The sequence below is a fragment of the Falco peregrinus genome, chromosome 8 (genome assembly GCF_023634155.1).
Source record: "Falco peregrinus isolate bFalPer1 chromosome 8, bFalPer1.pri, whole genome shotgun sequence".
Taxonomy (NCBI): domain Eukaryota; kingdom Metazoa; phylum Chordata; class Aves; order Falconiformes; family Falconidae; genus Falco; species Falco peregrinus.
This window is the reverse complement of record NC_073728.1, coordinates 64587431-64613771: the sequence shown is the minus strand read 5'-3', so window position 1 is coordinate 64613771 and position 26341 is coordinate 64587431. Positions and strand designations below refer to the sequence as shown.

The following is a 26341-nucleotide window of genomic DNA, read 5'->3' as shown; positions in this document are numbered from 1 at the left end:
AAACAGTGTGCCAAGTGGGATAGGATCCTGAACCCAAGCTAACTATTTTACAGGAGACTATTTATTTGATCAGTTATTTTCCTTTGCAAATTGTCTGTGAAAAGGCTAAGAGACTCAAGTGCTTTGCTTAATGAAGTGCTGAACAACTACTTCTTGTAAATACACCCTTTAGAAACAGGTATTTGACTTAAGACTGCTAGGATACTCAGATTACACATTTGCTCATCCTGGTATGCTGCATGTTCTGATATCTGTGAAAGGTAGCAAGTTCAAAAAGGTTGATCAACTTAGCTATTTATACACCTTCATTGCATAAAATCTACAAATATTTGTCCAGTTTTAAAGTACCAAAGACAAAAATAAGAATGTGAAGATGTTATTTCCCTTTCAGGTATTCAGGCAAGCACAGAAGTGAAAATCAAATTTCACTTTCAAATATATTTTTTGTTTATGAACATGTAACTCACTTGATCAGTCCAGTTCCATGTCATATGAAAACACAGCTGTCACATAAAACTGTAGGAAAGTTCTATAAATATGGGACACATCTGTCCCAGCACTGACTCAGGAGAGCCAGGAAAGGCTCTGTGTTACCTACAAGCTCTGAATGACAAGTATATAAGGCCTTGGACAGCAACTGAAAAGAACAACTGAGAAATAAACCAGCTTATACTGGAAAAAAGACCAGGTGGAAGCAGGCACGCCTAAGAATCTATAACTAGGGGCCGTCTGGGAAGAGGGACACTGAGGTTCAACCCAGTCCTCTGGCTGCCTGCAGGGGCTTCTGGAGCTCCTCCATCACCCTACAGTGTCACCTGAGGGACCTTTCTTACCTAACACAGCTCACAAGAGAGCTCCTCAAGAGGGAACATGTCCAGTGCCTGCAAAAGTGACAGTGCTTGCAAGCGGGCAGACAAGCTGTCTCTATTCACTGTGCAAGGGCCTACAGCCTCCAGACGCAAATTAGGACAACTCCAGACCAAGCACTATATGCAACACAGGTGGGTGCTGTTGGCTTTTCACACATGCCAGCGCTGGCAAGCATGATGATAAAAGGCTGCAGGAGCAAGACCACATTCACCTATATAAAATGTCTCTTACCCCTACCACAGTGGCAGGAAACTAAGGCACAGAGAGATTACATCTAAAAGGGCCTCAGCAATCAATAGTACAGAAGCTGTTGCAAACCACTGTGCAGGGAGCCTGTGCTCCTTGGGCACCTTGGCTCTGTAGCCCAGCTGTCCTCAGGTGCTCACAGCAGGGCAGAAGCCCCCAGCACAGCACAGCCCACAGCTGCAGCCCCAGGGAGCCCCAGCCATCCCCCAGCAGGGATGGAGTGCCTGCGGGCTCTCAGAGACCTGGCTTCAGCTCCCTCCACCACACGAGCCGACGTGCACAGTCCTCTTCTGCAACAAGGAGAGCTCTAACCACCCAGTACAGATTGGTTTGAGTAAGACAGCTCCCATCTCCTCTCACAGCCCAGTGCCCACAGAGAAAAGAATTCAAGATTCACTGGCTCAGAGAGGACGAGGTACAACAACCCTTTTACCCCCATGGGTACGGTACTAGAATACAACAGCCCTGGGTCCAATACTTTCTTACAAATGAAATTGCATAAGCATCGATCATTGCTGATTCAAACTTCAAAGAGTTCCAGTCCTTCAAGCACAGGGCTAGAGAGGTGCACTTCTCACAGCAGCACTCTCAATGAAATTTGAACTCTTGTCTCATCACCCTTGCTGAAAGAGGGGAAAAGAACAAAGCCATTGTACATCAGCATTAAGGTTTTCTCAGGGGGAAACAGGGCTTTGAAGACCCTGAAGAGGGAACTGTACCTGCATCTCTGACTTCTTAGAGGAACACTCTACTCTTCAGCTATTAGAGATAAAAGCACGCTCAACATTTCTTTCTCCTCCAAGACCTGTTCAGGTTCATAAAAAAACCAAACAAAACAACAACAAAAAAACCTGGATGCCTATTCTCAGGAGGGATCTTAGCTGTGAACCAGGATGCAGCCCTGAGCAAGGTACATGAGGATGGGGTTTAAGCCTTGCTTATTCAGTTAATTTAAATGTAATTAATTTCTGTCCATTTTAGTAGACTCCAGGCCAGCAATAAGAACAAAGCATGTTCACAACAGACTGCTCCAAAGTACTGGAAAAACCATATCCACAGGTGGGGTAACCAAGAGCCGTACTGACACTAGTCAGTTAAGCTCATTTATGCACACTGGGCACCTAACCCAGAGAGAGGTGAACCAGTCAGGTATGGAACTTACTATTTCCAGGACTTTGGAGCTGACATACTTCAGCTCACAATCAAAAATTCTGGGCCTTATTTGTTACTCTGTTCTATCACTACAATGTTTGCGTAAACACTTGATTAAAGTTGGTGTCCAGTACAAGTGCACTAGTTTAATTTGCTACCAGCTCTACTGTAACTGAGCTCATCCATCACCTCCAGCTCAAGGTTGCGGAACTCCAGCAGCTCATTCTGGTCTCGGGCATCCTGTAGCTCCTGTTGTAGACGGTTGTTTTCTGCTTCCAGTTTCTCTATCTAATAGAAATACGTAAATTCAGGATCTGTGTGACTGTTACAAGAAACACTGAATATCTGGTGAGTAACAGTTGAGGTAGCATAGGCAGAGCGAAATCCAAACTCTAGAGATGGTTCACTACTTGCTGTTTTACCTCAGTGAGTCTTTGGTTTACAGGTGAACCTCTTGTCAAAATCCTAAACTCATAAAATGCTTAGGCTGGAAGTTTTCCTAAAAAAATCCAATACTAGGGGAGATCAGCAGGGAAGTTAACTCTACAGAGGTGTCAGGTTTGCCAACAGATTAGTCTGCACTAACTATTAAACACACTATTCTTACGGAAAAACACTGGAATAGATTGTCTGGGGAGGGATGCGGAGACATCATTGTTGGAACAGTTTGGATAAATGCCTGTCAGGAATGACACAGAAACAGCTGCCCCTGCCTTGGAGAAGAGCTTGGGCTAGGTCAGAGATTCCCAGTACACGAAGCACAGATGCCAATGGAGGGAGAGCTGTCTTTGTGGAGAGTTACCTGAGCAGCCATTCCACCCATGCAAGCACCTGTGTGAACTGCATGTCAAGCATCTCCACATGAGTAGTTCTGTCAGTTAGCAGGTAAGATTTAAATACCACCACAGCTGTCCCTAGCTTGCTTGTTGTGGACAACCCCACCACTAGCTCTTCAGCCCGCTCTCTTCTGCAAGTCTCTAGCCGGTGCCAGGACATGTATTTTGCAGTCAGGTTGTCCAAGGAGGGCCCAGACAAGGACAGCTAAGGAGCATGGTAAGCCTGAGGTCAAATGAGCCCCCATGGGTCAGTCTGTCTGGATGGGGAAGGATGGCACAGGACTGGAGACTTGTTAGGGGCATTTACGGAAGGAGAGAAACACAGACTAAGAAACCTCATCTGGGGAGGTGAAAGACAGCAGGAGACATGGTGCTGGTAGTTATCACCTCTTGCTGATGGCAGTCATATGTATGACCAGTGCTGTTACTGTTGGCAATACACAAGCAATGTTGAAGTCCTTCATATCCTTATATTCCATGATTAAAAATACATACATACAAATATATATACACACACTAACAGGTGATATTCCTAAATGCATCAAGGGACTGAACAGTGCAAGTTCTGCTGGACCTAGGGATGACTTTAAGCCCTTAACAGAACAGGGACTAGGAGTGTGAAAGGGTTAGAGGGTGACTGCATTTCTACTGCTATTTCATTTCAAGAAGCTAAGCTCAGACACCTTGCCAGTGCAGCAGCAGCAGCAGCAGCAGACCCTTCAGTGCAATTCTACTGGAACACAAAGGTCTGCGCCAGAACGATGAGCAGAGCTTCCAGCTCTACTGGAGCTTATTAGCCAAGCTGCTGCACCAGCAACTGCCAGCAACAACAGTGCCTAATCAGAGCTGGAGAGGGCTTGTCTTTCCGTATGTTATCCTGTCTGTATTAATCTGTGCTGTTCTACCCTTATACTATCCCTATAAGCACCAGACTGCATGTCCAAAAAGTACATTGCAGAATCCAGATTACCCTTCAGAGTGACCATGCAAAACTTGGGAACTTACCTTGTCTAAAAGCTCTTGGTTCCTCTTAATGAATAGCTGTTTGTCTTCCACCCAGTGTGAGTCCTGTTGGATGAACAAGTACTATTACAGAATAATCAAACTCTGTGAGATTGGGCGCATTTATTGAAAATTGGAGCCTGTTTACTGAACAGTGACATTACATCTCATGGAAGTCCATATTGAAATTGTGCTAGGTATTCTGCAAACAGAGCAGATAAGAACCAAAACAGAAAAGGAAAATACACAAAAAGTGCTTACCTGCCCTTTCTGTGCCAAAGTTTTCTCCAGATCTTCTATTTTGGCTTTATATCTCTGGACTTCAGCTTGGAGCTGCTCCTGAGCCTGTTGAAGTCAGGCACAGCATGAAATAGTAAAAAAAGCAGCAATGTGACCAGTATTAAAAGAAAATCAAACACAGCAGAGTCTGGGTTTATGCTGTTGCTTCCAATGAGTGAGTAACCTTTATGAAGACTCTGGCTCAGCGATGTTTTGTGCCACTCCTCAGACTGGCATACAGATGACCCAAGGGAACAGAGAGGTAACAGATCAGTCCCCTCTCCCCACTCAAGCCTATTATTACCATGTATTGCATTAGAGTAGCAAAACACAAGCTCAGGTATTCAGGGTGACAGGCTTTGCTCAAAGATCCTTGTAAGGGGCAGTCTCTGAATTGAAAAAAAAGTCCTTAGTAGATGAGAGTGCCAGAAGCTAGCAGAAAGAAGCAAGTAAAACTGCCTGGGGGGCTCTTCAAGAGCCAACTCAACAAGCTGTGATCTCACAGCTGACACTGTTTTAAGCAGGAATTTGGGCTGGAGACCATTTGAGGTCCCTTCCAGCCTGAACAATTCTACAATTTAATCAGAGGGACAACATTTTTAGCCTTGGAAGATTTACTGTAGTCTGCACCACACTTAAATTTGAATGTAATTTGCATTTCTCTGTTTGACACATTCAGGTGAACATTCCTGAAGCTGGCACATATGTGTGCCTTTGTGAAAACCCACAGGCCTCTATTTTCCTTTAAACCCTAAACTCTCACACCTGGACAAAAGATGAGAAACCCCATGTGATTCTGCACTGAATTGCAGAATTGCCTGCTTTGGCATTCCTGCTCAGCTGTAGTTCTCAGGTTCAGGCAGAGGACAGCCCCTTGTAAACTGAGTGATCGCATCCATTCTTAATTGTCACTCTCTTTAAATGTACCCAGCAAATGAGTGAAGCAGACATCTCTCAGTTGTATGGATGCTGTATGTAACTCCGTTACCTTGTACGTCACTTTGAGGGGTTTGTACGTCTTGATAGCAATGAAATGCTTTCACCCTCAAACAAATACTAACCTTGGCTTCTCTTTCAGCATCTATGATGCCTCCTGTCTGCTCCTGCAGCAGTGCATATGCTCTCTGCAGGGCCTGGTACTCCTTTGTCAGCTGTCGAAACCGCAGCTCTGATTCTTCCGCTGCTAAACCGCACTGCCAAAGCAAAGAATGTAAGTGTGATTTGTTAAGCACAACAGTTGGTTTACAGGTCTTGATTTGGTGAGCTTGCTGTGATATGAAGTAACAAGAATGTGGAATTTATACAGCGTTTATAGATCTTGTAGGTTAAAGAAATGTGATGTTTATTTTCTTGAAGGGGGAAAGGAAAAAAATAATCTCAGATTGCGATGAAGTCATAGCTGTAGACTCTATAGATTATGTTTTGAAGGAACCTCTCAGCGTTTCAGTAACCAAAATTGAGGCCAAACTTAATGAAGAACTTACCACTCAATATGCACTACAAAAACCTAACTTTTTTTAAGAGTCTGGCCACTTGTTTTGGAACTCAAAGTCTCTTGAAAACCTGTCCATGCCTATGGAAACAGTCAGATCTTACCTCATCCAGATCATCATCTGGGGTTGCTGGTGTTCTGTCTGTTCTGTATGAGGCCACAGAGGATGTTTCAGAGTCCATGGAATCATCATCGTACCCAAAAACTGTATCTACCACATGTCTCTAAAGAAGGGAAAACATGATTTCTGAATCTCCTTGGTAACAGGTAGCATGAGTTTCTGATGCGGGGGAAAGGTTCGTTCAAAATCACACTGCTAGTTACTTAAAAAAGGCAATATGAAAAAAGCGCAACGGGCTACCCCTGCAATTACTATCTCCAAACAAATCCAAAAGGAACTATGTTGAAGATTAGGTCTTGTGCTGGTGAAGAATGAGTGTGCCAAGTAATTCTGAGCAGAGGATCTGGCTCAGTCTGAAACTTGGAAAGCATAATGGCAGCAGCAACACGCTGAAGTCTCTGCCATTGCAGGAAGGCAGGAGCATTGTCTGTTAACCCCAAAGCTGTTCAGAAGACATCTACCAACATGCAGACTGGTGGCAAACCATATGGTGTGTAACACCAGAAAGAGCTGGAAATGTGTGCAGACTAGTGAACCCTCCTCCTTCTCTCACAAACACCACTGGTATTTTTAATATCACAGTGCTTTTCTCACCGATATTGCTGTTGGAGTAAGTGAGTGAAAGCTATGCTAATACAAAACCAGCGTGAAGGAACTTTTCTCTCACACATCTTTCCAGTACTATAGTAACTGCCACGTTGTAAGAGATTGCTCGTGCTACACATTTTGGTTGTATGTCTGACACCTCACTATCTCCCATCTCAGTAATGGAATTAAATCAAATTAAAACTGTGAGTCATGTTCTATGAAGGTACAGAAGCTTGACCCTGCAGGCTTGGGTTCAGGGTACAGATCTGGGCATTTAAATACTTAGCTTATGAATAATTCTACAAACTGATTGACAAGCATTTCAGATGCACTTCTGCTTTGCAACACTTTTCACTTTTGCTGACAGGTTACAACCTTCTAAACATGGAATTTAAATCACACAAAAAACATGTACCAAAGATGCCAATAACCTTTTGCATATATTATCTTTTTCTGTTCATTATTTTTTTCAAGTGAAGACAATAGCCATGTTCTCCCATATTATAATCTCTGGCTTTGAAATAAAGTTGACTGATAAAAATACTTTTTAGTCCTTGTCTCCTTACGTCTGCTGTACATTGTTTCAAAACCCATACAGAACAATGTGATGACACATCTAGGATTTACTGGTCTGAAATTCTCTGTGTGTAGGATAGCACTGCATTACTTTCACAGAACATGGCTGACATACTAAAGGATGTCCTCGGAGGACAAAGAACAACCAAGCTCTGTTTTCTACACAGTATTTCCACTTTCTGGATCTGAGACGTGGCTGTTGCAAAATCATTCTTCACACTTAGATGATAAAGGATCTACTTGAACCACTACTGACTACTTGGCTCTAAAATTGTAAATTATACCAGCTTCTGACTTGACCCAATTCCAAGTAATAAAACAGGTAACCAAAGGCCTGTGGATCTGAGCAGGACAGAATAACACTCAATTTCTCAGGGAGAAACCTCCGCTTCAAGAATAAAAATGCACAAGAACTTTGTTTTAGCCCATATGTGCTGTGAAAAATAGACAGCAAAAGATAGATGGGAAGATCTCTGGAAATGTAAATACATCTCAGCATAATAGACCTTGAGAACAATATTTATAGAAACCAGATGGAAGGAAAATTGTTACTATTTCAAGGGGAAAAAAAGTACCATTTTTCTGAAAATAAAGTAGCTATGCACCCTTAACTGAATTTCCAAGTGGACTTAAAAAGCTCTCCCAAAGTAACTAAGGTGTTTATAAACCTGATCACTAAAGCAGACTGTTATAATCACAAAGCTCTCTTTAATCAGATTGGTAAAAGTATGCTTTCCTCAGAGCCTACTAGCTCTGTATATAAGCTGAAAACAATTTTTCCTCTTACCTTAATTGGCTTTGAGCTCCTTTTATGTTTTCTGCGACGAATGAGTTTCTCTCTGTCCTAGAAAATAAGATTTAAAAGTTACTCTCTCCTCTTTTGTTTGCAGCTGTAAAAGGACAAATCTACAGAGGAAATAAAACACTTGGCTTCTATCAAGTCTCCATTCATACATTCAAATAGGGATCTGATTCCAGGTGGAACAGAGGATTCATATCCAAATCTGTACATGTGTTGGCCGAAAACTACTTGAAGAAGGGAAGATGGGATATCTGAAAAAAAAAAAAACACCACCCTCTCGTTTGACAAGACACTGATGGATTTCCTGTTAAAATCACTGGGAGGCCTGTTGCAGGCTTGGGCTTTGTGTAAGAGGCTGTCTACCTTCCCTGCAGAAGGGATGCTGCTTCTGTCTCAAAGTCATCAAATGTTGGTAGTGATGATCTCACCAGTCCTAGCAATGATGTCTTAGAAGAGGGAACAGCCTGTTTTGGAGTCTCTCTCCTTCCTCTCGACATCATAATGCAAAGTCAGGTGAAAAAGAAATTGTCAGTATTAAGTGACAGAAGAACTACTCAATCACCCTCTAGCAGCTCACACTTTTCCAGCACATGATATCGTACTGTGTGCCTGCCTCTTGTTAAGGAAACTTTTTAATGGTAGCTTAGTTATACCCTGCCTTGTGAACATGTAGCTATCTTCCCAAGCTCCACTGTTCTTAGTCTGTGTTCATTTCTAGAGCTCAATTCACACACAAGAGTTATGCTTTTGAGTTGTAGGGGCTGATGCCCCACTAGAAATTCAGTTAAACTGCACCCATGCATACCTACATCTAAAAATTTGCAGGTGTTAAAAATAAGATATTAACCCTCACACCTCTAGTTAGAAGACATACTATCAGTGGTAAACTGTGCACAGGAATCCTCCCTAGTTTCCCAGTGCTCTGGACATACCCTTGTTAACTCATCAATTATGTTCTGTTGTTCTATGACTTGAAGCTTTAAGAATTCAGTTTCTTGTTCCTCATTAGCCTGATCCAGGTCATTGAGAGATCTTAATTTCTTTAGAGGAGGATGTGATGTCATTTTTTCTCTCTGTGGCAAGAAGAAGAAAGAAATAAAGTAAGATCCACCAATCAGAAGACAAAAAGACCACCTTTCAGTCAAAAATCAGGCATTATCTTTCATTTAAGTTGTACAGCCCTTTAAATATACTTCAGCTACGCCATTTTTATAATTTTATTAATACTTGTCAGCACTTCTTAACAATAAAGCAGCACAGAAAGGCTGAGTTCTTCAACCAGAACAACAAAGCTTTATCTATTTACTTATTGCGTGGCATACAACCTCTACAGCAGCACTTAAAGGTCATATACCATAGCTCTTCCTTTGCCATGCATCAAGATGCCTCAACACATGGCAAATACAGTAGAACTCCCTATCTTTCCAGTGGGTATGCAAATAGTATCTACACCCATGACCCCATGCCCTTACTGATACCCATCGTATCACCACATACAGTGAGGAAATGGACATGCTTTAATCATGTGAAATACATGCATCCAGTCAGAACAGGAGAAAAGGCAAAAGATGTGGTACCAGATCTATTTTAACTGGAAGTCCACATCCCGCCTGCTCCTGAGCATATGTGGGAGAAAAGACGACTACAGCCCGTAAGAATCACTCTAGCCACCCACATCTTGCTAACTTACATAATCTGGGCATTTACAGAGTAAAGAGCAGATGTCAGGGACCTAAGATGTGCTATGCCTGCATATATTCACCAGTGGTGCGGCTCACTGATGCCTAATGCATGCAGATCCAAAGTCCCTTCTCTTTGCTGTGGGAGAGCCCAGGGGGCTGTGATCTGTACTACCACAGCTGTGGAAGAAGAATTCTGACCCGTGACACCCACAGTAAGTTTATTGGTCTTCCGGGCATGGGTGAATTGCAGAGTCTTAAAGTGGATTAACCTTGTAACACTAAAGCCTTTTTTCTTTAAGACAAAAAAGTGAATCTGACCATCTCATCCTCACTGGCAGGAAAGCTGCGTTCATTGCAGAACAGTCAGCCTGCTCAAGATGAGAACAGTGGCTACTGCAATCCAGAGACAAGGCATGCAAACACACTTAGCACAGGAAGTCATCTCAGCCTGCCAGCTTACATCAGAACTTCCGCCTCCTTTTTCTATTAATGCCAAAGCAACAACGGCGCCTGCATAGGGACTGCATTCTGACTGATACTCAGGACAATTCCATTTGAAGGATACACTGGCATAACTGCTTTGACCCTGCTTCATGAAAGTGATAACCCTAGCCAAACTTGTAACACCATCACTCTCCCTGTCCCATATCCATCTACCATGCATATGCTTTATGGAAAGATTGTACATGCTCAGTGCCAGAACAGAATGTTACTTTGCCATCATCAGCTCTAAAAAGAACAGGTACATTCAAAGACAAACACCATGCTGGCTGAAAACATCACTCTTAAGCTTCCTTTTTGAGTTCAGATGCAAAACAGCACGGTGGGATATGACTGAATGATTTGACTTTTTTTTCCTTTTTCTTTTTTAAAAATTTGAAACTCAATATTCTAATTTTTGAGGATTGTTAATTATGCATTCACTTAAATATATTGCACACGTATGCATAATACACAATGCTACACTATGCAAGTCCAGTATATACAGACTTAAGCACGGTTATATCTTATCAATAGTATTACACACTATATACAACACGTTTTCTCTATGTATATATATGCATACACTATGCAGATGTGGCCACCGTAACAGACATAGATCATACAGTGATCCTCATTTTGCTCTTAAGTACCAACCATTTCTATATTTTCTTTAGTGACTGCTTTCAGTTTATCTTCCATGCGCTGCAAAGACTGCATAAGTTCATCATTTCTCTTCGTGAGGCACTTGTTCTTTTCCAGAAGAGGTTTACACTGTTTCTCAGCTTCTCGGACACGCTTCAACTGGGTTGATAATAACAATTAATGACTGTAAATTATCCAAATAAAAGGTATATTTTCCTCCCTCCTTTCTTAAAAGTACTTTCGTTAGTTCCCTGTTGGACTACTGTCCGAGTAAAATGCCAAAGTGATCTAATGGAACTGATGCTTACAGCTTCCATAACTAGTTTTACCTGTAAATCTCAAAGCACAATTCTGCATATCTGTTTCCAAAAGACGGCTTTATCTATAGGAAAATTCAGACATACAGATAAAGCAACCTTTTTTTTTTTTTTTTTGGCAGTTTACCTGCAAGAAACTCACTGATTTTCTCATTGAAAGACAGATTTGCAAAGGTACCTACTCAGTCTGGATCACAGCAATACCAACATAGTTTTAAGTGTGGTTCTTAATGCCCCCCAGTGAAATACTTGTGCACATGCACAAGCACAATGAACTTTGGTTTAAATAAACAAATTACATAACATTTAAACAACAGATCCCATAAGATAGGAAGGTATCTTAGGGCATGCTTGGAAGTTCCAGTATTGGTACAACTAGAGTTTTAACCAAGATCTCTTCCTCTGAAAAATTAGTTCCAAGCAGTAATACTGAGCGTTTTGTTGATATTTCTTTTTCTAAGAGCGCCCAAGGAAGATGGTATGTGGCTGTGGAAAGACATCATCTTTGTGTCCAGATCATCTATCAAAGGCACTGTCCCAGTTCTCTATTACTGTTTGTCACTGGGAGGTTGCAGTTCTGCTGAGGAAAAGACCAAGAGTTTTCTGTAGCTATCAAGCACAGTTAACCACATCTGCTTACATCATCGTAGCATCTCACATTAAACTAACCCAATGATTTTGTCTGAAGCAGGTAAGCAAGTACTGGGAGACCCCTCCTGCTAACAGAAAAAGGGGGAGCAGCTAGGAAGCAGTTACATCTTTGACCAGCACAGCTGTGGGCAAAACAGCCATCTGTTCTACCCTAAGAATGAAGTTATCTGTTGCTAGTCTGAATGTTTCTTAAAGTGTATGGTATTTCCAGCAGTACTCCTGGTCACATTTAACAAAATGTTTTCACTGTAGTCACATTGTGCAAGATACAGCTCAGAAGCCTTTTAAAATTATTTTTTTTCCTTGTGAAAAAATAGGCTGAATATTTAATGACAAGCAACAGGTAATCAAGCTGACTCAGACTCCAAGCTATTCAGTATCACAGAAATTTGGGGATTGAGAGCTTTTCATAACTGAAAAGAGACACATGAATATATGTCTAATTTGCAATCTTGATATGACATTATTTTGCAAATATTACATTAAGAACATTGAGGAGACTGAAGCCAGCTAAAGTGATACGAAAGGAGTGCATTAGGACTCCTAGCTCAGGATAAAAAAAGTAAATTAAAAAAAAAGTAATCAAGAGCTGAATTTCAGCACCGTCATCTTTAATCACAGACGTAGAAACATGGACAAGTTAAAAAGCCAGGGTGCTGACTCCAACACACAGGTACCACCACCTAGGAGTAAATCAGATGAAGGGATCAATTCACCATTGCCCATCCTCCCTTGATCCAATACTTAACTGTTCTCAACCATGTCAAATACTGGACTACAGACATTATTTAATTTACAAGGTAAGTCTCACCATACACTGTTGTATGCTCAAAAGGTCAAGGAGGGAACATAAGCGTTCATAATACAAACCTACAAGCCTCTCTCCTCAACTTTCATTATGATTTTATACCACATAACTTCAGTGAAATTACTGTTTAGTTCTAGGATTAAGAAAAAAAAAAATAAATCACCCTCAGCCTCCTGAGTGACTAGACTGAGAGATGGAAAAGGCATATTCATCACTGGCTATCATCCTTGGATCCTCCCCTCTTTGCCTTTCCCTGTGGCTACCGACCTCCTCTGTCTGATAGTGCAAAGCTCACACACCAGTTCGTTTCGTTCATCAACAAGCAACGTGTTCCTGTCTTCCAGCTTCCGGATTGTGGCATTCAGCTCTGCTATCCTCTTCTGGTTTCTGCGCAAGTCCTGTTCATTGGCAACAACATAATACAGTTACTGATTTTTTTTCAAAATGCATGCTTGGGAAAAAGAATCCTCAAAAACCACACACCGGTCAACTTAAGCTGTCATCAAGAAATTACATTTATGGATTTTTACAGCATTGAACATGCTGGCAAAAATACACATATTTTTGGAAGAATGTATCTGGTTTGGGGGATAATTTAATTGAAAATTTTTACCTCCTTAAAAAAATAAAGAGAAAATAACCAAACAGATATCAATAATTTTTTTTTTATGATGGGGAAGAAAAAGCAAAAAGCTAAAAATTCTAATTTTTATTGCCTTTTCCTATACATCTGCTGAGCTGCTATGTCAGGTGAAAAAGTAAGGACATTCCTTTCAGTATCAATTGCATTTACTTTTTTATTCCTCATTTGTATATGTGTATATACATGTATATATACACATCTGTGGTGTAAACATATATTCAGTCACAGAACCAGTGAGCTGCATGCTTTGTGAATGACAGCAAGGGCTGTATATGTGGAGAATAAGACAGAGAAAGAGGAGGACCTCCTAAAAGTCTCCTGGATGCCACCCCCACCCCTTCTCCCTGCCCATCTTCCCAATTCTATCTGTTTTTGAGCATGTATGCTAACCAGGTAGTTATGATCATGGAACAATTCTTTCAAATGGGCACTAATTATTTAAGATGTTTTATATCTGTAAAAAGAGCAACTGAGGGAACAGCCTTACAAAGCTTTGTTGTCCCACTAGCATTCTCTCTGAAGAATCTATAGACACAACAACTCTGTAGTGACTAAGAGTGGGAATGTTTTCCCAGGGCCTGAAAAAATCTGAGCACAAGAAACACAGCCATGTTTCTGTTTTGCAGGGGCCAGTAAAACCTGCGTACAGGGCTGCTGCAGTGCTCTGAACCATCTCCGGCCCTTCCTGGGATCTCTCTCTTGGGACTGCTCATGTTACACTCTGCCTCCTTCACCAAGAAGAGCTGTTCATCCAGAGCTTCCTTCTGCAGCTGCAGCTTCTGCACATAGCCTGTCTGTGTCTCCAGCTCTTTCTCCAAGGAGAAGATGATCCTGTCTTTAGCCTTGATCTCATCCATCTGAATAAGAGAAACACCAGAACGATATTACTGGGTAAAGGCAACAGCATTCTTCAATCTAGCAGTATATAATTTACTTAATAGCAGTGTTCACCACTTAAATCTGCTATATCATACTGCATCAGGCTTGTAAAACAATACACTTTGAGGTTTCAGCCATAACCGTACATTGGCACAGCAGCAGATTCACCAGCCTCACACAGAGTAAAGCCCAGGAACTGAGCATGATACGACGTGTTAACAAAAAGTTGGACGAAGAGTTCAGGCTTTCACTTGGATTTTGGTCAGTTATTTATACTAGTAAAAAATAAGTACAGACTGACAAACTCAAAAAAGTTTAGACTAGCTCCTGCTCATGTAAACAGAGCTACATTAGCTGAGGCAGTAGAAGTTATGGTCCCATTCTCACAAACAAAAGACCTGTGCAGACCCAGTATTTCTTAAATCTGATTGTCATGTTATTAATCTTCTGCTGAGTGCAAACTCAAGGCTATCCATTTTATTGTTACTTCATTTCTGCCTAATAGCCCAGGGCTATCCAATACAAAAAGTAAGTCTAATTTCACCTCATAGCAACTTTTTAGAACAATGGCTTATAGGAAAATTTGAGATTAAAACTTTAGAATAAGATTAGCCCATGCAAGCCTTGCAACCATAAAAACTGATACAAAACCACTAACATCATTGAGCTCAAGAAAATTTGGTGAACCAGAACTTGCGCATGCTCGAGCGAAATAAAGCTGCTGTTGTCTGGAAATTGCATGAATTGCTCCCTGAAAACAAAAATGCTATCTATGCTAAATTTTGCCTGAAGCTGCCAAAGATACTTTCTGGTCTTGCAGCTTTCTAGGCTTGCTGAAATCCTACCCAAAGTATTTTTCAATGACCAGGGCTAAATTCTGATGTCCATTAACTAGATGTCACTCTGAGGTAATCTCCTCCACTCTGATAGCAATACAATGGAGGTGGAAAATATTTGTCTAAGTCAGATAAAAGTAATTCTGGACTTGTTCAAGGCTCTTATGCAAGTAAATAGCCTTCAAAAAGCTTTTCATCAGCTGCTAAAGACAAAATCACACAATACATAGGTGGAACCTGAGTTGATCTTAATGTTACTAAATGGCTCAGTTTTATCCTGAATTTCACTATAGCTTCTTTTTATATTAAAACTCTAAAAATGGATCCTCAATTTCAGATGAGAAAAAAAGAAAAGTAACTTGTCCTCATGGTTAGAAGGGTCAAAATTCAGAATACAGATATGAAAAATCCCCCACTATTAGTCTGTACTACATTACTGAGCATTTTGGCAACATACGAACATACCTCCAGTACACGGACTTTGAATTGGGGGTGAGGGGGGAATCAAGGCAGGGGGGAGAATATCTTTCTGGACAGTTTAAATTACCATTTCTTTTACTTAACTGTCAAATCTTGAATCCCAGTTTTCAAGCCAAACTGTCCACCACTGCATGCAGGTCCAGCTCCCCAGATGATAGGGAAACATGGCAACTTGCACCATTGCTGATGTGGGCCTCATGTTGCCCATTTTCCCCAGTAATTACTGAAGACTATGCCAAGACCAAAACAAAAGACATCTCCCCTTCTGCCATGGTTTAATGTGTTCAAGATACCATCACAAGGGCTACAGAAACTAGCAAACTGCAAGTGCAGATGCAAACGCTTTTTCTAACACTTTGCACTGCACATGTATTAGCATCTCAGCAAGCCAAATCCTCATGGACTAGGCCCATCACTCTCTTACTTTAAGGTGTTAGCTACCATCACGGTGGTTGCTCTAGCTGACTCACCATGATCTACTTACTGCTGAGGAATGACAGTGAGAAGTTTGTAATACTTTTGCAAACTAAGGTGCATTGCAATGTTCTGTTTTTCAGAAAAAGTTAAGAGGCACAAGAGGCAAACTCACTACAGCCTAAGAGAACACATGAATTGTTTCGGTTACTGACCAGGCGACGAATATCCCTTTCGCTCTCCCATTTGATCTTGGAAATGGCTTCCTGGTGTGACTGATGCTCACTCCGAAGATCCCCTGCCTTGATCTTATCAGCTTGGATCATATTGTTAAGGGCCTCATCTACCTGCTTTTTGGCAGACTTCAGTTCAGTAATTTCCTGCAGAAGCTTAAGGCGCTCCGAGTCAAACTGTTTTCTGGCCTCTTCACGAGCCTCAATAGTCAGCGCTGTCCTTACTTTATCACTGCTCCCATCCCGCAGCGCGCACAGCGCTGACTTGAGGCGCTGGATTTCGCTGTCTCGGACTTTGACCATCCGCGTCATCTCCTGCTCGTGCTGTTTGATGAGGTTCTCCCTCACAGCCTGCAGCTCCTTCATTTTCTCCTCATGGAGTTTGGCTTTTAGCTCCGTGATCTGCACAGTCTGCTTGCGCTGCTCCACCTCACGGATACGCTTAGTTTCTTGAGTCTTCTCTCTTTCAAGTTTAGCAACCTACATTGAGATAAAATGAAAGTCACCTGCTACCAACGTGTTATCAAAACAAGCCCACCCAGACACAGAGCCATGCCAAACGGAGGAAGACCTTGCTGCAGACCCTAACCAATCCTCCACCCTCCTACATCAAAATATGGGCCAACTCCTAGGGCACTGACCTAGATTTTACACTGTCTTTACTCAAGCCAAAACAAGCCTTCTCCAGGTGTCTTGCCTCATGCAGTGACACTACATGTACTTCCAATAGTTCCTTAGGAAATAAGACTCCATGATATGCGTGCATTTGCCTAACAACTTTTTAACTCATCAGTCAACATCAGTCAAATTCACCAGAAAATTAGAGGGCTCAGAAACAGCAAGGTTCCTACAACTTTCATGACCATGGACAGTCAATCAGATGAGAGAGAAGTGCTTGCCTCTGTATGATCCCAACAGGGGTAAGGTGCAAGTGTGAAAGTCCAGGAAACATTTCATCTTTTACAGATGTTCTTATCCATACAGAGAGCTTTATTGGGCATCTGTAGTCACTTCTTAGACACATATCTACAGAAAAGCATGCTTCATTGTTTATTATGCTTATGGAACAGCTAGCTTTACTTGAAATACGCCCTTTGCTACTCTTCATTAATGACAATTTTTAAAAGTTCTTTGTCCATAGCTTTGGAGTCAAAGTTACAGAGCAACCAACCAGTCCTCAGTACTGAATCTCTAGGTGTAACTTCACACCTCTGAGCAATTCCACAAAAGAAACCTACGCCAAAGAAAAGTAATGGATAAAGAATGATGTCAGTTCAAATCAAACTCAGGTTTGTCATTTACAGTGAAAAAGAATGTGGTTTCAAAGATTGTATGAACTTCCTTGTTAATTCCTTTTTAAATAAAGACCAAAAAGAACAAAGAAGAGTGAGCAAACCTTTCAGAAAGAAAAAACAGTGGAAAACCCATTCAATATGAATAAGCATAGTAGCAGGCCACCTGAAAGCCCTCCAAGAAACACTGGTGGTTTAGCCTGCAGGCCTACTAGATTACTTAAGAGAAGATTTAGCTAAGGTAGGAAGTGCTTTCAGCTATTTGCAGAGCTGATTGACTTTTGGGTTTTTTCTCCCACGCTATCTCCATCTTATTTCAGATACACCTTTCCCAAAATAAGCCACTAGAAGAGTTTGAAAGCATAGTTTTCAGTTTCAATCACCAAAGTCATCCTGACAAGTAACAGACTCTACAAATGAGAGGAATCTTCCTCAGAAGGCTCCTTGGAAAACAAATCTGAAAGATTTTCCTAGAACTCCCTTCACAGGGCTCTGTGAAGGCCCCTTTCCAGTGTTACTCGAGCACATAAAACATATTTCAGATAAACTTGTTTTGATTTTGTTTTCAAGACTTTTCTACTCTTGTAACTCTCATTATTTTGGACCATCCCTGAACTGATGTCTAGTAACAAAAATCTGCACTGGCAGCTTCCATATTGGAATTCCATAGCTGCAGTGATAATAAAAGCAGCAAGACTCAGAACGTAGTGGAAAGCATTACAGAAACTCTCTGGGCCATCAGTTTTCTGGCAGCCAGCCTGTGGCTCCTTAAGAGAGTAAGTTAAGCCTTGCCTGTGTGCACCACATGAAAGCCAAAGCCTGCAAGGCAAATGAAAGAATCAAAAACCATTTTTGCCTTCAAGACTGTCATTGACCATTTGACAAAGAAAAGGATGCAGAATGCGTTTGAAAGAGTGACGATATCCGCTTTGTTGCCATTTTCAAATCTTGTCCATTTTAAAAGGCTGCAAAATAACAGCTATAAATCTGACTGGTAGGTGAAGGGAGAATGCCCCCAGAGATTCTTAGAACATCAGGTAACACAGAACTGGCTATTCTTGCTTTCATTTAGCTTCTCCTAAACTACAGAAACCAACTTCCGCTATACTGGCTAACACGTGTCAGAGATTACCAGTATGATTAACCTTGATATATTGGCATGAACATCTGTTCCTAAAAGAAATAAATTATCAAAAAGACCTTACAGGCTGAAGGATTTGTGGTTATTCAGGTTTGGAAGCTAGAGGCAAGTCATTCTGGGTTTATTTGCCCAACATATATGCTTATCTGTGAAGGAATCAAAGAGGCAGGTTGATGGATTTCAATTATATTCCATTTGGAAAAACAATATATCACTAGGCATCATCCTTTGATAATGTGGCTGCCACCAGGCTGCAGGTGGGGGATGCCCAGGTGCAGTTAGTACTGCCTCCAGTCCCCTTCATGAAAACTCACTAGGAGTAATTAAGCAGAGATTTGTTATCTTTACTGCTTATAAAGAACACACTACTAAACCTGAAGACTGCCTTAATCACCACCCATGTGCAGGGAACTTTAGCACTTACCACAAAAGGGTTTATTGCACAAAAGCCATACTCTGACTATAAAACATACAGTGCTTGCCACTAGAAGCATCTCTAAATGAAGAGGGAGAAACACTGTGGAGAGCAAAAAGTACACTTCCTTGCAAAGCCACTTTGGCATCAGCTGCGGGAAAATTGGTGCCACTTGCAAGGATTTTAACAGAATGCGGGCAGGGTATGTGCAGAGTAGGTGTAAAACAACAGCTAGTATTTTATACTTGGATAACACCCAGCCCATTACCTTTTCACAGTTTACAAAACTAGTAGTGTAAAGAGGTGATATGTGTTTCGCAAGGGTGGCCCCAGCACAGACAACGTAGGAAAAGAGAGTGAAAAGTTAAGCAGAAGATGAAGGCAAGAGCTGAAGCCACAGCACACAGCCCTGAGGTGGTACCAAAGGCTTCTGAAGTATATGGGAGGCACCTCAAACCTTCACAGGTACATCTGTCCCCTGCATGCATTATACTCAGCTGGCTTTAGCCTAACTCTACACATCTGAGACTGTAACTCCAGCATACTGTTAGCACCTGAACAAGCTTTAAATAATGCATACATATGCTAGCATATACAATACAGTTTGGCTGCACTGGAGATGGATTGCAAGGGTTGACATGGATTGTCATGCTATACACTTAGGGAATACTTAACTTCAAAATAAGGGCATGCCTTGCTGAAATATCAGCCATTCAAAAAACAGCAACAGTACCCAGTTTCTAAACACCAAGAGGGCAGGATGAAACCCACTAACTGGAATATGGCCAAAGATGTTACAAAAGACATATCACTCCCATTTGAGGGCCAAAGACTTCTTAATCTTGTACCTCAGTAAAAAAGAGGCTGTTCCACAGAAGCAACAGGACATCCACCAAAGAAAATGTTATATGGGGGGAAATTATCATACCACTGTTCTAGGAAAGAGTTGCATTGCATATGTTAATTTCTGTGATATTATTTTTTCCATGTGTTTCCCTCTTTCAGTGCAGACACTGTTATTTAAAACCAAACCCTCACTCACCTTGGATTTCTCCTGATGCAGCTCAATTTGAATGTCTGTTAGCTTGGTCCTGAGTTCCTCATTGGCAGCCTGTAGGGCAACAATCAGCGCCTCAGGCTTTTCGCCCTTGCTACGTCCTTTCTTTGACATGGTTTCTTATCAGCAGAAGTCCACGTGTTTAATTATTTCAAATATGGTCTGCCATCTTTTTCTGTTCCTTTCAGTGCCAGTTAGTTCAGCACCTACTGCGTGACATTCCTTAAGGTCCTGGACTCAGCTGCTTTGGAAGCCCTGCGAGAAGTAAGACATACTATTATTTGTCAGTGGACACTGCAGCATGACAGCTCACATGGTTACAGAACACAAGAGATAGCTCACTTCTCCAAACACTGCAATCTCTGTCTGAAAACCTGCAAGGGAGATCCCACACAATCAGGCTTCTGTATGCAAGTTTGGCATACTAGTGGAGATTCCACATATGTCCTTTTTCTGTTCTCAGAAGGGACGCCATGCAAGGAAGATAGGAGTTTGTTTACCATAAAGATTAGTGCTGTTAAGAGTACAGGACTGGAAAGGGCTGGCCACTTAATCCAAGACTTGCAGTCAGAGGTAACCACAAAGCAGGCACTTCAGTCTCAAGCATCTACCAACAGTATCTTCCTCTTACCCTTCCCAACCCTTGATCCCCCACAAGACCCCGTGCCAAACTCAGACTTCCCACAAGACACCTACAATCTCCCACAGGAAGAAAAGGAAAGTGCTGAAGTACTCACCAGTGTTCTGGATCTCCATAGAATCAGAGAACTAATAGCATGCAAAAGCCTGTATCAGACTAGAAAATGTCCCCTTTGCCATTTCCAAGAGAAATTTAAAAAAAAATAAAAATCCACCAACGGTTTCCATTTTTGGGGTAAAACTCTGTCCTAAGCCAAAGTGATGCAGTAAGCTTAAACCCAAGCACATCAGCAAGGTATGCAGATCAGGAAGCCAAGGGTTTTTTCCACATCACTATGAATATGGGTATCCCTCTGTCCCGTATACCTATTAGGGTTTTGGTTGGTTTGATTTTGTGGGGTTTTTTTGGGAGGGGGACAGGTAGCATTTGTCTTGGTTACTGGCATTGACTGACAGCTTTGGATAAAGAGGTATTCTGTTGATATGGAGAAATAGTGTGAAATGGGGACAATGGACACCGACTGATTGTATATGTCTGCTCAAGGAATGTGGGTATGGTGACTAGTCATGGGTGCGGTGTCTGGTCACACAGGCACACAGCTTTGAGGAGACGACTACAGTTTTGAGACGCCTGCCCTTCTTCCTCTAACAAAGGGGATATTTAAAAAAGAATGAGAAAAGGATGAGAGACATTCCAAGGCTATCTAGAGGGAGGGAGTGCTAAGTCTCCTTGCTGGAGAAGATCGGATGGTCACAAGGACATGAATCACCGCTCCTTGCTGGAAGACCGGATGGTCACGGATGGTCACAAGAACATGAATCACCTACAAACCTGCAAGACCACCGCATTCCAGGCAAAGGACTGATAAGCTAATTAACATACGAAGCGGGGTTTAGGTAATGAATATGTATAGGCGTCAATTGAATATTCATTTGTTTTATTGTATAAATGTGAGATGGTTCGTCACTTCGGGCATGCACGCTTGTGGAGGAGCGATCCCCCGTGTATCTGCACGCAATAAACATACCTACTTTATAACTTTCGAGTTATAGAGTCTAATTCTGCACGTCACTAATTGTGGATTTAATAAGCTCCCTAGAAAGTTCTGTGCCCATGTGTCTCAGCACTAAACAGGAACTGAGACAGTGCCATGCTCATGTTCAGTCACACTGACATTCCTATCACATCAACAAAACCTGCAGAAATGACACATAGCCTTTGAGACAACAGCAGAATCCTCAGTAAAGAATGTCATTGTAAACTGAACAAAGCAGATTCACTTCTTGCCACACTGATCCTGCTACCCTGAAAACACTGTCCTGTATCACCCAGGGCTTCCCACGCTGCTCCCAGTTACAGTAACTCTGAAATCCTGACATTGCATTGCACATGTACAACTACAAATGAGAGCAGGATCTGATCCATATTTCCCACAGTGCCTCATATTCAATACTGGTAATAAAGGATCTAATCATGCTAGTTACACGAAGACTTTTTCACCAGGAGAGCTGAAACAACAGAGATTTCAGTACAGCTGAAACAGAGCTGAGCCTGCTGTAGGTGCAGACGATTGAGAAAGAAAATGGGCTTTAGAAAGCAGTTAATAAATATGGCTTGTTCTTGTCATGTATCATATGACACAGCACATACAGATCTGATTTAGTGCTGGCTTGGAAAACAACCAGGTCAGATGGGACAGAAATAGTCAAGAAAGCAGAAATCTTTGGCTGTCAATACCAAATGAATAATAATAATACATGAAGACTTGTTGGGTTTGAGCAATGGATGACACTTTAGCCAGATTAGGCATGCAAAGGATGGCTTTCAATAAAGAAAACAGTACATAAACAAAGCAGTAAGGATAATAGATTTGAAAAATCACAGAAGATTATCTCCTGCATAGGGGAAATGCTTCTTTGCTGTGTCGTTTATGATCCTCAACCACCCTGAAAGCAGAAAGCACTTTCAGATGCTCCTCCAGCCCAGAGGCCTCTTCAGCAGACAGCACGAGAGACTGTGAGTACACGTGGCAGCTCCTGCTGGCTGAGGCTGCCCCCACAACGGGCACATTTCAATAACTGCTGCCACACAACACCAAGGGCAGTCCTACAGTCGCAGGCACCACACCACGTCATGCAACGAGCTGCTGGCAGGTCTGCCTCCCAGAGACCAGCAGCAGTTCATACCAGATGAATGTTTCCATGCAGGAATAAGATACCTTGTAAGTTTACGCTTGACAGAATAAAGACATGCAATTACAGATACCATCACCCTGCAGATGGAACGCTGTGGTGCTACCCAGTCACTGCATATGGACAGTACAGACTGGAACAGCAGCAAAAAAGCTCAAGTCAAACAGCAACAGAGCATACACACTTCAGTTCGGAAAAGAACACAATAAAGAGAAAATCCAGAATGAGGTGCAAAAACCACAATCTCAGTCTTCTACAAAAGGGTAATTTACTCTCTAACAGCTAATCAAACAGGCTTTGATATTTTTTTCTCTGCAGATGTAAAACACAAGTTTAGCATTTGTAGAGAAAGCCATTCTAGAGGCAATGGTGACATGCTACAGGCTGAGATAACAGAAACTTCTACTAATGTACCAGGGCCACACAGCCCAAATGTGGCTTGGATGGTGTTTACTGGGGAGCTCTTGTGATCACTTCTGCTGCCTCTTTCTAGGCATGGAGTCAGCAGACACAGCTCTAGTGCTGCCAGGCTTTTCCAGTTTTCCCTGAGAGAAATTTAGAAAGGTAATCAATTAGAGATGGATTAGGGGGAAAAATATCCACTGAAAAAAGAAAAAGAAACTGAGGCAAAATTTGTTACCTGCAAGATGGTCTCCAAGAGACATTCCTGACAGTGGAAAATGCTTTAATAAAAACAGAGAAGTGTTTCAGAGCCTAAGACAGCCAGTACTACAGAGGAAAAAAGAACTGAGAGGGACCTAACTGGTCACTTCCATCTTGCAGTCCTGTTCTTCATTGATTAATGAAATCAAGTAACTACCTCCCAGGATGTCAGAGTGATGCTGTTAGGCCTACAATACATTAACAGAGCTGAGGTTACAGCAGGTACAACATACATATGAAGCTACACTGGAACAGGCTTCCTGGAGAGGCGGTCGATGCCCCATGCCTATCAGCGTTTAAAAGTCATTTGGACAATGCCCTCAGCACGCTTTAGCTTTTGGCCAGCCATGATGGGTCAGCAGTTGGACAAGGTGATTGTTGGAAGGGACCTACAACTGAAATATTCTGTTTTAACAGACCAGATCAACCTTACAAATTTAGTCTATTGATCTGGCTAAGTATCCCATTGAAGACACGGGGAGATCCATAATTGTGAAGCTATGTTATTACTCTATGTGGAGCAGCTCTAAATAGGTAAAGGTCAGTCAAAAAATGTACCCCAAAACTGCTTTTTCACTGAAACTTCCATTTGAGTAAATTAATATTTTTGGCAAGAATTATCTTCTTTCTGTGGAATTATTTTTCCCTGAAAGAGCACTACAATATTCAGATGCCTACAGTTGTATCTTTTCACTTGTCAGGGCGGCCTACCATTCCTTCAGAGGGAAGGCCCAATGAGTTTGTCAGTTCTCCATCATACTGCTTTTAATGCATAAAGCTTGAATTCTATGCCAAAGCATTTCTAAATATCTGCTTTACCAGTGCTGGCTCACAGACCTTCGCAGACTGCACTGAGGGAATAGCCCTTCATAAAAAACCCTGGTATCTTGCAATACCACACACTCCGCACAGGGTGCTAATTATATTACTGAAGAGCACTGCCCCTGCAGTCTGCTGTGGTAATCTAGGCAAGTTAGGAGGCTAATTTCACTGACTGCCATGTCCTTGCTACACTGAGCACTCTCAGTTCCAAAGGAGGTAAGGCAGCCAACAAGATGTACTGGTTCTCAGCAGTACACATTACCAAATCTTTGATTTGAAGAAGAAACAGGTTAGTTCCTTAGATAAATTCCCTTGTTTTCAATGGGACACAGCCTTCAGTATATAGACCTCTATGAAGTACACAGGGCACTGTGTGGACACCATTAGATACATCAACTCAACAAAATTACATCACAATAGTATTCCCAGATTGTGGGAATAACACGACCCTAATAACTGTTTCAAAACCTGGTAGTCTATTTGGCAATGCAACTATTCAGAGATTGCAAGAAGCATCTGTCAGATGTCTCTAAGCAAAAAGACTGCCAGAATTATTTACGATGAATGACTGCCAAGTACAATAGCAGCTGGAGTGTCTCCTATCAGCTTTGCCCTCTACCAGCATGTGTCAGTATAATCTGTAGGAATTATTGTTGGAGCCCTTGGAGCCATGAAGACCTCTGGTTATGCAAAAGAGGGCTTAAAAAAAAAATTAAGAAATCCTATGTACAAATTTCCATCCAAGATGGCAGGATAAAACCCATTCCTAAAACATAATAAATTCAGTCAGGAGCTCATCAGGAAAGATTCCATTTTGCCCCTCAGAAAATCCACCCAGTAAATTCTGAAGTAACCGCTGCACACATTTCTTTTGTGACGCATCTTGAATGAGAATCTAAATGAAGTAATGAATAATTTGCCACCTTTTTTTTTATGAGAAACAGCAACACATTGCTACAGGCTGTGAAGCGTTTATCAGCAAGAGATATTGGCTACACTTGAACTTAATTGGAATTGGTACAGCATGAAACAGCACATTTGAACCGCAAGGTTTCCTTGTTGGTTGGTTTGGGGTTTTGTTGTGGAGTTGTTTGGTTTAAGATCAGTTCAAGCTTAGCTGCATGATATAAGCAGGGAGAAAAAGTATTCACACTCCCAGAGGTCTGAAGCAAATATTAGTCTCATAGTTGGGACTTTGAATGTGTGGATACCGGTGTACTGCTTCCCATGGCAGAACGAGCCATTAAAAAAAAAGGGGGAAAAAAAAAAGTCTCAAAGAAAGCACTCCATAATCTTTAAGACTGAATGTAAACAGGCAAGTACAACTAGTGGGATAAGCAATCCCACTAGAAGCGTTTTTCTACCTAGTCTCTTTAATCTTCCATTTTCCTTCCTACAAATCTCACCCATTCCTATTACTATTCTTTTGGCTTACATGCTTTTAAAATTATTTTTCTCCTTTATTTGCTGTTTGCTCTCTAGTCCTTTCTTTTCCATGGCAGTCTAGGTTACGTTCTTGTTAATACCTGGGTTTGGTAATATGCTAGCAAAAGCACAGAGGAAAACTATACCTATGCATACTCCCAGATAACACTATTAGCCTTTACCTGAAGTGGCCAGGGGATCTACTCTGAACATTGCTTCTACTGATAATCTATGGTTAGTCCATTTTACTTCCTTTCTTTGCTAGTCATTGGTCACTTTGTTTTCCCTAAGACAATTAACAGCTTATTTACAAAAACAGGCTTTGCATATTATAGAAGTGCCTTTACAAGGGACACCTAGGGATAGAAACACCTCAGAAAGAAGAAATGAGCAATTTGCCACCACAGCCTCTACCCTACTGAATCACAGTGTTCTGAGCCCTCAGGCTGGTGCAGATACAAGCATTTCAAAGCCCTGTGCCCCTGCTCCAGGGATGTTTGGGATCATAGAATCATCAGGGTTAGAAGGGACCTTGGAGATCACCTAGTCCAAACCCCTGTTAAAGCAGGTCCCCCTAGAGCAGGCTGAACAGAATTGCATCCAAGTGGGTTTTTTATGTCTCCAGAGCAGGAAATTCCAGAACCTCTCTGGGCAGCCAGAGA

General features: G+C 41.7%; 1 protein-coding gene across 1 annotated transcript in view; it reads right to left on the bottom strand.

Annotated features, from left to right (window-relative positions):
- Window positions 1-26341, bottom strand: part of JAKMIP2 (janus kinase and microtubule interacting protein 2) — a 62571-nt gene that overhangs the window by 15791 nt on the left and 20439 nt on the right. The window contains exons 2-13 of the mRNA XM_055812988.1: window positions 19923-20192; window positions 16015-16512; window positions 13838-14047; window positions 12847-12945; window positions 10784-10930; window positions 8897-9037; window positions 7950-8006; window positions 5982-6101; window positions 5447-5578; window positions 4368-4451; window positions 4110-4172; window positions 2458-2556 (exon numbers count right to left, since the gene is read on the bottom strand). Of these exons, the coding sequence (XP_055668963.1) occupies window positions 2458-2556; window positions 4110-4172; window positions 4368-4451; window positions 5447-5578; window positions 5982-6101; window positions 7950-8006; window positions 8897-9037; window positions 10784-10930; window positions 12847-12945; window positions 13838-14047; window positions 16015-16512; window positions 19923-20051 (1779 nt within the window). The 5' untranslated portion in view covers window positions 20052-20192. The remainder of the gene's footprint in view (window positions 1-2457; window positions 2557-4109; window positions 4173-4367; window positions 4452-5446; window positions 5579-5981; window positions 6102-7949; window positions 8007-8896; window positions 9038-10783; window positions 10931-12846; window positions 12946-13837; window positions 14048-16014; window positions 16513-19922; window positions 20193-26341) is intronic.